An 11,677-nucleotide genomic window follows, 5' to 3' on the forward strand; every position below is an offset into this window, starting at 1 on the left:
TGAATAAAGTAAGGTAAAATATTTTACAAGTAAATTTCGCAGTTTCATCAGTCATAAAAAAAGACAGACAAACTGGAATGGTAAGTGAAAAGTTAAAACAAAAGCTACTCAGAACACCTACTTATACAGTATATGGTATCATTTAAAATTTAAATAAAATTAAATATATTTTAAAATTAGTACCCAAAGGCCTTTTTTCCGTCATATGTGTTTAACGGAATCTGTATTATCTGAATTATATTACTTTGCATATTCAGCTGATTTGTCCTAAATGGCGCCAGCATTCATCAAATAAATTTAAATTAATTGAAGCTCTAAACGAACGAATGTTCGGATTCAGCTAGTTTCACCATAGAAAACCAAGCATCCTTCGAATAATGGGTGCTTTCGATTATTATGAAAGAGTAGTCCACAAGCAAGTATACGTAACAAATATGGGAGCGACACTATTTCGAGCTTCCTTCCCTAGTTCCTTCAATGAACTGTTAATTTGTAACCCAGGATGAAATTTTTGTTATTTATAACACAGAATAAGAATTTCTACACAATTATAAATTAATAACATAAATTATTATTTCCAATATTGAAACATGAACATTTGAATTTTTATTTTATCGATACGTTCTATTTAGAACGTATTGGAGTAGTTTAATATCAGTTTAGGAGCATGTGAACTGATATTGAAAAACAACTAATGTCATTTATTTGAACATATCACATTTTACAAAACAAACTGCAAAAAATCATTTGGTTTATCTCATTTCAATTCAAGTTTCAAAAATATCTCAAAAACAACAATAATTAGTCTATTGTGTATGATTTAAAAATTTTCTTAAAATAATGTTAATATATTACAAAAACATTTTTTATTGAGGGCAAGTTTTGTAAACAATTTTTATTATCTCCGATTAAAGAAATTCTTATTCATTAAATAGTACATATGAGATATGAGATAACAACAAATTTAAATTAATTATTAAATTATAATTGTTGATAGATCAATATTGATTCTTCTTGTAATTTTATATTATAGAAATTTAGGTTACAATAATAATTAATTTACTCTTTTTAGGATCCGTTATATGGCTTCATTCAAATTTCCCGCCTTTTTATGACAACGTAAAAACAGTGGAAAGCTCAATAAAAACGTCAGAAACGGAACCCGAGGTGAGAATCAACCTATGTATGACGTTAACAAACCCGCCACCAGTTATCGTAACAATTGACGATTGCCCAGGGTACCCGTGCAAACAACTGCCATATCAATGGTGCCGTGACCGGGTGACACTTCCCAATTCACTCAAATAAATTCCAAGTCATGATACACACGTAGTAATTCGTCCCGGAAAAATGTTTCACGTGTCCCGCTTCGCCCTACGGTCATGTACCGGCAAAAGGTATGTCAGCGTTTTCGCGCCGGAGATGGTCCTCAGCGAGGACAATGTCAAGAAAACAATGGCCCAATTTCAAACCATCAGACCCATTAAACAGTGTCAAGCGACGGCTAGGAAGGCCGCTGTTTTGGTTCCGATTTGCGTCATGGACGGAAAGGTGTCGCTATTGTACACACTCAGAGCGGCCGGTTTAAAATCGCATAGGGGACAAGTCAGTTTTCCTGGGGGTAACCGTTAATGAATTTTACGAACGTTGAAAACATAATTGATTTGTATATATTAATTTCAGGTATGCAAGATGAACTAGACCCAACTTTAGAATACACCGCACTTAGGGAATGCCAAGAAGAATTGGGAATCGATCCTAGCTTCGTGAAGATTTGGGGTCCAGGTAACACGCTCATATCCAGGCACGAAACATCAGTTATGCCTGTTGTTGGTGAAATAAAAGGTAAACTGGATTTGAGCAGGCTACGCGTGAATCCTAAGGAAGTTGAAGAAGTATTCTGCGTATCACTAGAGGACCTGTGCAATCCGAAGCTAATCCGACATACGCAATTTAGGGGGGCTTTTTCAGCCCCCGTGTTTTTGGGCGGGCAAAGAAGGATATGGGGCTTGACCGGTATTATCACAAACGTGTTTTTGCAATGTCTTTTGCCAAGAGAGGTGTACAAACATAAGGTCAACTATGTTCCCAATGTTAGCATCAAATCAAAAAATTATGGCAAACATATCTAGGCAATTTTATCAACATTTCAACTTACTAAACCGGGTATTGATGTTTTGTCAAATCTAGTACAATTATTGTGGTGTAGGCTCTCTTATGTATATTAATTAAAATAAGATATGAACAAATTTAGCTTCATTATAACTGTTTACCTGAAATACGTACCAATTTTAAATCCCAAAGATTTTAATTATCATTGTATATTTTTACAATATTTTTGACCAATTGTACATATTTTGCGGATATATGGAGTGAATTTGTAAAAAAATAATAAAATTTTGACAATAATTAACGTGTTTATATTATCCACCCACCTTATTTTTATAAATAAAGACTTAACACCTATTTCTGAATGTATTCAGATAAGAATTTTTATCTCAAATTAAATTAATGACTAATTAAAAAAAATATATTTTTAAGTTGTGGAAAAAATATAATAATACTTACATATTTATGTTTTGAAACAGCAGTCGGCAACCAACGGCCCGCCACCCTTGTTTTTGCCGCCCGCGGCTCCTTTTGTTACTAAGTTGCCCTTACCTGCCAAAAGATTGCCGACCGCTGTTTTAAACTATAATAAACAAACTTTAATTGATAAGAAACTATCAACTAACTATTATTAACAACATTAACATGCGCATAAGTAATTATAATGAATTTGTCTACGTTGTGATTCAGATAAACAAACATTTCCCATCCAAATTATTTATAAACTGGGCTGTTTCTCACTCACAACTAGATCATTAAATTGATTGATGTCAATTAGTTTTTTTCTAGTTTTAAAAATAGCTTATTATGAAGACTGTTATGATTTTGTTTATTGTTCTACCAGTTTTCATTTATGGAGAAGAAATATGTTTGTGCAACAGGATTATGGCACCAGTTTGCACGACAACAGGCTTGACTTTTGGCAACACTTGTGAATTGAGGTGCTATAATAAAAAGTACGAGACGAATTTGGAAATAGCTTTCAATGAACCTTGTACTGACTCTAATTACTTTTATTATAAATGACATCATTGAATGTTTGTGCATTAAATTATGAGTATTATTCATACCAGTGTTTAATATTAAATGTAAGTACAACTTAAAACTTGTTTTAACTTTAAAAATATATTTAAATATAATATGTATGTACGGATATGAAATAAATTACCTTTCAAATTAATATTTTCTTTATTTTTTCCAATAAAGCATATAAAAAAACAAAAAAAAATATTTATTAAAACAATTTAAAATTTGGCTCTGCTTTCTTTGGCAATCAGAACCTTTTCAACAATTTTAGATCTGTTCTCCAATAACGCTTTCTGCTCAGCATCTATTGTATCTGATTTCAGATTTCTTAAGAGGAAGTGATGAATGAACAGTCTTAAACTTTCACGGAACATCTTTAGTTTGTCGGACAGTGCAACTTTTTCGAACACGCCCAAAATTGCTTCAACATCATTATGCAACAATATTCCAAGTAATATTTGTCGAATAAATCGCAGAGTTATTTTATCCAGTTCGCTAAATTCAACAATCTAAAAATAATAGAATAAAATTTTGTAATCTGTTATGTAATCATTTTATTTACCTTTAATGTGGAAATTGGCAATCCTTTTTCTATAAACAAGTGAGTCAACAGCTTTGCCAAATTCGATATTTGAGAGCCTGAGTGTTCGTTTAAAACTTTTAATTTGTCCCATATGGAATATTTTATGGTCATCTAAAAGAAACATTGTAAAAAATAAACTAACAATAATTAACCTTGTTACCTGAAACTTTCTGTCATATTCACAGAACTTTTGTGCCAATACTGAATAATAAGGATTATAAACCTTCTCATGAAGACAACAGTGTAAAATAACGTGAACTATTTCCCGTTCCTGTTGATTTTTTAATCCAAGTTTTAAAAGTTTTTCAAAAGCATCTAAGTAGTCCTAAAATCATTTGAAATGTATTTTTACTCCGAAAAATATGCTTATTTATACTAGGTAACATAGTAGTATCCAGTGGTAAGATTTCATTCATTTTTTGGTGTACACTTTAGAGTGTAATAAATGAATAAAATTTCAGACAAACATATTAAGTATAATAGTCAATATCATTTTTTTAACTAATAAAGAATTGGAAATCCACGACGATCTAGATATTCATTGACTCATCTTGGCATTGATCTAATGAGGTAATCAGTTTCGTCCTGGTGCTTAATTCCGTAATACACCACTTGATGCTGAATGGCGACGTCTTTCTGAATCTCCAGCAAGTCTTTCATGATGTTCTTTTTACTAACAGCATTTGAAATAAATGAGAGAATTCTTTGACAAACAACCTTCAAAATGTAATAATTGTTTTACTCATATAGACAAGTTTCGTTAAAATTTGACCACTGGATCTACTTTTTGTCACTGAGTATATTTCATACCTCTGCTGACATAATAATACAAAATATATTCCTTCTAGTATCCGTATTCATTCTTTGTTTTCGAGCCAGTTCCAACAGTTTCGTTGAAAAACCCTCAGATTTATTCTGATTAATTTTCTCACTGGTTTCAGAAATGTTGCCTGTCCAAGCTGAGCCAACAACCCACCATTTTCCTCTTTCATCAGCTACAATAACATTATTACACTTCAAATAACAAAACATGTTAATATTTTACCTTTCAGTAAGTCGTCCAATGAAATATTTAGCTGTGATATATAATTTCCTTTCCTGATAAAACCTTTCATTATTTTTTTCAGATGTTCAGAATATGACGTGTCGTAATTCGGTATTTTGGTCACATTGTTATTTTTTATCGCCAGAAGAATATCCAACATAAACTTGATCCTAGAACTGAACCCCACAAATTAGACGAACTATCAATAAAAAATATGGCAACTTACTTATCTCTAGTAGCCTCAGAAACACTTGCAGCCTGTTTCTGCAGCTTCAATATTAAATTTTTTAAAGCCAGAGGGTCATCTTTTCTTAATCCAAAGCCAATGGCTTTGAGAATATGTAAGATGCACTCCACATCTTTCTCTTCAAACTTCTCAGACAAACGGTCCAAAACTTCGTAGACCAATTTGGAATCAAACAATTTAAAATTGTATAATTGTGCTATCACGTTTACGGTGTTATCCAACATTTTATTTTCTACAGGATGCCCATCTCTGTGGTATTCATCGAATTTTTTGACAATAGTTTGCAAAAAATGTGCTCCTACTTCAGTGCCTACGTTCGCATGTAGAATTGTGATAAGCAAAACGTGTTCCATAAGCAGTCTTTCTGGTGTGATTACATTCGAAATTACTGATTCCATTACTAAAGAAGTAAGCGTATCATTCATGTCGTTTCTGCTATTGTTCATATACAATTCTTCCATCTGTGACGCAATACTATGCATGTTACTTTCTGCTAATCTATTGAGGAGACCTGCAATGATAAAAGTGTTTGTTTGTTTACTTGTGATTTTATGTTGGATTTACCTTTGATTTGTTTTCTTAATCTGCTTAATTTCTCCGATCTTTTTTTATCAGACTCAGAAGTTCCTGCTTCCATTTTTGCTCTTACTGCAGGAGGAATGTATTTTTGTTCATTATTCTAAAAATAAATTATATATTGCAAATCCATTATTGTTTTTAACTGACTTACAGTTATAACGGAACCATCTTTTCCTCTTAATCGTCCGTAAATATCTTCCCAGGTTCCATCTGGATTCATTTTAGACTTTGATTTACTGATTTCTTCCTTATTCTCACTATCTAAATTATCCTCATCAGAGTTGTCTGCTAGTACATCTGCATCAGAATTTTCTTCAAGTTCTTCTGTGTCTTCATCAGAACTGTCATCTGCAAACTTGACTTTCTTTTTGCTTTTATTCACATTTCCATTAGATTTTTTTCTCTTCTTGTTTACTAATTGTTCACTACCATCAGAGTCCCCATGTTCTACATCATTATCTGATTCAGTAATATCTTTTTTATTAATTCCTGCTTTGAACTTTAAATCAGCTTCGTCTGAACTGTAGTCTTCCTGCAAGTCCTCTTCATTAATATCTTCATATTCTTCCTCTTCACCTAAATCTAAATCTGATTCATCATCTTCATTTAAAAGATCTTCAAAATCATCTAATCCATCATTTTCATCATCAAATTCTTCCTCGTTATTTTCTGAGGTATCTTGGTTATTTTGGTTTATCTTAGATTTTGATTTGATTTTTGAACCAGTCATTAAAGCAAAATCTTCGTCGAAATCGTCGTTTGCATTTAACAGTTCCTTTTCAGCTTCAACTGCATCCTTCATATGTTCACTGTCACACACTTCTAATAAATCTGTAATATAAACATTCATTCATTCAGACTATGGAAATTAGAATGCGTATATTAAGCTATAGATAAAACATTAAGAATTAAACATTTTAAATATGTCTTTAACTACTTATACTGTACTATTATGACCTGAAGATATTTTAAATTAAAATTACCTTAAGAGTTTTTGAATTCTGAACAGAGTCATATACATGTCCTATAGGATATATTCAAATATTGGCGGATTTTTTAAGTCACCACAAGTGGCGCCCTCACATGCGCCTTGGAGACGCGCAGAACATTGTACGTTTATTAATTCAAACACTGCTTGTCACAATGAAATAATTTATTAAACAATTAAAGTTTCTTATGTAACCAATCGTTTGACCTTGATTACATTTGATACGACCAAGACAAAATGCCGAAAGAAAATAAATCAGAAGGAACACTTTATAAACTAGAGCCGGAAACTGAACTCAGATTGGAAGTTGACAAAGATGAGAAAGTTTTCGTGAAGTTGAAGAGCGGCTTGGCTGAAAACTTTGGTACTGAACTGGTAGAAGGAATAATATACGAATACAAGCCAACATCTAAAACTGCCATATACACCTGGCACGGATGTACGCTTGAAGTTATTGGAAAACCCGCATCTATATACATTGGAGTAAACACTCCAATGTGGCAGTACATGAATTGTCACTTTGCATTGGAGAATCTAAGAGTCGATGCGGCTAAAAATCACACAAACGGACCGAATGCGATGATTGTCGGTGGCAAAGATGCTGGTAAGTCAACATTTTGCAGAATATTGTTGAATTATGCAGTTAAGTATTCGCGCAAACCTATGTACGTAGATTTGGATATCGATGAGGGACAAATAGCAGTTCCTGGTACAATTGGTGCGTTATACGTAGATAGACCATCTCCAATAGGAGAGGATTTCGTTCACGATGCGCCGCTAGTGTTCCATGTTGGGAATAAGAGGAAAACGATGAACTATACCCTTTTTACTCTATTAGTTAGGCAACTAGCTGAGGTAATTAGAGAAAGAAAAGAGCCAGTTAAATCGTCCGGTGTCATAATCAACACCAGCAGTTGGAACATGGAGAAGGATTATGAGCAATTCTTGCACATGGTCAGGGAATTTGCAGTGGATGTTATCCTCGTTATGGACAATGAGAGGCTTGAACACATGCTCAAAAGGGACGTTGCCAGCGATGTAAATGTAATTGGATTGCCGAAAAGCGGCGGAGTGGTTCAACGCACTGAAAAAATGAGAAAGGAAGAAATAGCTGAACGCATTAGGGGATACTTCTACGGATATGTAAAGGAGCCGCTATATCCGCACAGTTTTAAAATGAATTGGGCCGATATTCAAATATATAAAATAGGCGACAACCCAATTCCTCAATCTTGTTTGCCGTTCGGAATGAAAGAGGAAGATTATTCGACACGCTTAGTACGTGTTTTGCCTAATAACCATATTTTAAATCATTTGTTGTCCGTTTCAATGTGTGAACAAGTTTATGGAGGCATCATTACAGACAATGTAGCAGGTTTTGTCTGTGTCATAGACGTGGACTGCGAGGAACAAACGGTTACTTTGCTTTCTCCTGAGCAAAAACCTCTTAGAAATAATATATTGCTACTGTCAGAAGTACAGTATATGAACTAATGATATTTTTTCGAATTTAGTTTTAGAATTAATTTTGCTTTAAATATGTTAAATGCTTTGATTGTTTCTAAATTTATTAAATAAACAATTTCCAATATTTTGGATTTTATTTATAAATTTCACTGATTTGTATTTTCTGTATAATGTATTTACATTAAAAAAATATTTAAGAATTTTCTGCATTAATAATTATTAATAATAACTCATTTTTGCTCAAGTTTGAGTAATAATTATATGAAGTATTAATAGAAATAATTTAAACATAGAATTAAATTGGATTCCTCTACTAATTCTAATTAAATATAAAGTAATTTAATTGGAAATTTAAATTAATAATAATTAATTTAAAGTATTTATGATAAATTTTTAATTGCAATTACAATTATTCTAGAAATCTTACAGATTATTAATTAAACAAATACCTTTTAGTAAAATGTGAATATTTTATCATAAAAAATTTATAAAAAAATTCAACTTACATCCTAAACCATCTTCAATAAAAGATTTGGGTATGCCTTTTGACTTTCTCTTGTTTAAATTCAATTGCTTTTCTAATTGTTTTATGTTCCTTTCTTCAATTTTGTTTGCTTCAATCAGTTGTAATCTTCTCTGTTTCTGCATTTCTTTTTCAAGATTCTTTTGCTCTTTTTGTTCCTTTTTTCGTTGTTGTTCCACTGACAAACCCTAAAAGTAATAATTTTTATCGAACATTCTTGGTGATTGTAAAATAAAAACATTTACCTGGACAGGTTTCTCAGAAATACTTTCATTCTTCAAAACAGTTTTTTTAGGAATAGAATTGCTTTCCTCATCATCTTTGTTTGGATTTACGACATATTTACCTGGTTTATTCCTAGTTGTATACCATTCATTCTTTTTCGATTTTTTTTCTTTGCGTTTTTCCTTTCTAAGCTGTTTCCTCGTTTTTACTTCATTTTGTTGTGGCACTTTTGTATGATTCTTAAATTTCGCTCCCATTTTAATTAATAAATATTCTCTTTGAACTGTAGGACAACAATAAAAATGTTTTTAATATCATGTGAAAAAGTGAGGTTAACTATGTAGTTTTGAATAACCTCAAAATTTAAAGTTATGTACATAACAAAATATAAAATAATTTAGAATTTAATAATTTAAATAATTTAAATTTAAATATTTTAAATTATTAATATATTTTATGAAGATAATATAAAATATGAAATGAATATTATGAAAAACCTTCTAGAAAGAAAACTGTAATTGAGAGCCTAAAATTTATAACTTGTTCGCTAGATGCCAGGAAATACTTCATGTATTCAAATACTACATTAGTATTAATAGAATATATATTTAAATCCTTTTTACATTATTATTTTATTAATTTTATTAATTTGTTATACTATTATTACTAATTATTTATTATATGTAAAGTAACTTTTCATTTACATTTGTCTTGTTAAAAGTGTACTTTTAAAAATCCATATTATTGTCAGTTATTCAGTATGTCTGATAACAACAATACAGAAATATAATTATTTATTAGTGTGTCTAGTTAGTTATTTATTAATACTTAAAAATTCAAGGGCAACTATAAAATAAAATAACCATACGTACATTTAACCTTCCTTTATTTAGTATCTAGTAACATATCTATTATTTCCAATAACTTCTAAACACCTTTTTTTATTGATTTTAGTAGTTGTTCAATATAATCGTTCGATATTTCTTTGCACTGATTTTGAACTTCTTCGTAGAGTTCATTTAAATTTGTTAGTCTTTTTGCATGGATTTTCCGCTCAATTTCATCCTAAAGATTTTCAATTGGATTAAGGTCTAGGTGCTGACCAAGACATTACACATACTTCTTGAAAACGGAACCATTCTTTAACTAACTGAGACGTGTGTTTTGGATCGTTATCGTGCTGGAAGTTTCACCATAAACTCATGTTATCTTCAGCAAATGGAAGCATATGATTGTCCAGAATGTCACGATAAATTAAATGATCCATGCCAAACCCAAAAAAACATCCCCAAACCACAACGTTTCCAATAGGTCATAATGTACTTAGGGTCATACCTTTCATTAATCTTCTCATCCATGAAATAAAATAATTGGAACAGACTTTCAAGGGAAACCACGTGTTCTCTTGAAAAAAAAGTATTCTTGCTGGTCTATTTGTTAAAGAAAAGAAGTGCTTCTTTGCTGATTTTCTACCATAGAGAACAGCTTTTTTTAGTATTCGTTTTATGGTAGTCACCAACATACATTTATGTGGGATGCACTGATGAAAGGGCCGCGAACAGCAAACATTTTTATTTTCCTGTCTACGGCTCTGTTAGACCTACGTTTTCTACCAATTTTGGGAACACCTTCCAGTGTATTTTTTCTGTTAAAATTGGAAATGGTCCTAGAAATAATCAATTTGTTTAAATTTAAATCGACTACAAATTTACTCTGCTTTTCACAATTCCGTAACTTTTCTACAATTTATTGTTTAATTTTTATTGATATGTACACCTTCAGACATTTTTACGTATGTCGGAAGCAGAAATAAATTAAAAAATCAACTGTATTGAATATATGGTTTAGTTGCTTTACTTATAAACCCTGCTCGAAATAAAAAAAGTTTAGACTAATAATTTTAAAATGTATAATTTTAAAATGAATTTAAATTAAAAAGAATCGTTCTTTTTATAAAATGGTTTTGTTTTTTAATTTGTTGCTCTACATATAAACGATAGTGTATATGAGACTGAAGTAACAAAGGAATACAAATATATGTATATTACAATCAAAAGTCTTAAGAAATAAGACTAATGTTTTTAATTGTTTTGTAATTGTATTTTTTTATTTAAATTTGTTGGGTACACCTTTCGCTTTGATTATTACAGCGATTCTTTTTCTAAGACGTCTAGGTTTACGTTTTATATCATATTGGGGACCCACATCTTTCTTTTTAAAAAATGTCAGATGCTGGTGGTGGAATTGAGATTTTGCGATTGGACGCTTCATTCTACGTACCACCTTAATTTAGTTTGATTTAAACCTAAATAGAGAAATGACTGAAAACTACCCCTAAATGTGTAAATGTGATTAAAGAGTTTTATTCCACTTTTAGGGAGTACCTTATGCAGTGGATATAATAAGTGGGTTCTGACTCAAAACTATCCCTAATGAATGCCCTCAAAGATCCTTAGTATGAGGATGCATTTAGGGATGATTTTAGTGTTAAGATGAATAGTTGGTGTTGACTTCATCAGAAAGTAAGTTGGCATTTTGTTATCAGGCAGTTTTTAATTTTTAAACATTAATGTTATTTAAAAGTATAATAGCAAAGATCATACAATAAATTTATCGGACAAGAATGCATTAGTGATTCTTAGAGCAGCCAGAGTCGGGAGAAGTAAAAATATTAAAATACCCAAAAAAATTAAATTTGTTGCCTTGGGTAATTGACATTAATTAAATAATAATAATAACAACAATAACAACGTGATTTTTTTATTTATAGCTTTTCCTGCATGTAAACCGTGTCACAATTCTTTGCGTTAATCTTATTGGTATATATAATAAGCAATAAAAAACATCTCAAATTTGGGCTACTTTTGTATTTTTTTTTAATACAA

General features: G+C 31.0%; 2 protein-coding genes across 2 annotated transcripts; one reads left to right on the top strand and one right to left on the bottom strand.

The window, feature by feature from the left end:
* The first annotated feature begins 1,087 nt into the window (after window positions 1-1,087).
* LOC109596709 (mitochondrial coenzyme A diphosphatase NUDT8) lies at window positions 1,088-2,419 on the top strand. Its single transcript, XM_020012280.2, has 2 exons — window positions 1,088-1,621; window positions 1,684-2,419. The coding sequence occupies exons 1-2, from the start codon at window positions 1,351-1,353 to the stop codon at window positions 2,130-2,132; spliced, it is 720 nt and encodes a 239-aa protein (XP_019867839.1). The 5' UTR covers window positions 1,088-1,350; the 3' UTR covers window positions 2,133-2,419.
* An 859-nt stretch (window positions 2,420-3,278) lies between these two features.
* On the bottom strand, window positions 3,279-9,131 carry LOC109596698 (nucleolar MIF4G domain-containing protein 1). The gene is made up of 10 exons (XM_020012265.2): window positions 8,813-9,131; window positions 8,551-8,755; window positions 5,741-6,420; window positions 5,575-5,689; window positions 4,990-5,521; window positions 4,764-4,939; window positions 4,529-4,713; window positions 3,879-4,043; window positions 3,698-3,829; window positions 3,279-3,644 (listed from the first exon to the last, which is right to left on the bottom strand). The coding sequence occupies exons 1-10, from the start codon at window positions 9,047-9,049 to the stop codon at window positions 3,354-3,356; spliced, it is 2,718 nt and encodes a 905-aa protein (XP_019867824.2). The 5' UTR covers window positions 9,050-9,131; the 3' UTR covers window positions 3,279-3,353.
* Between the last annotated feature and the right edge of the window lie 2,546 nt (window positions 9,132-11,677).

The sequence above is a fragment of the Aethina tumida genome, chromosome 1, assembly GCF_024364675.1.
Source record: "Aethina tumida isolate Nest 87 chromosome 1, icAetTumi1.1, whole genome shotgun sequence".
In the NCBI taxonomy this organism is placed as follows: domain Eukaryota; kingdom Metazoa; phylum Arthropoda; class Insecta; order Coleoptera; family Nitidulidae; genus Aethina; species Aethina tumida.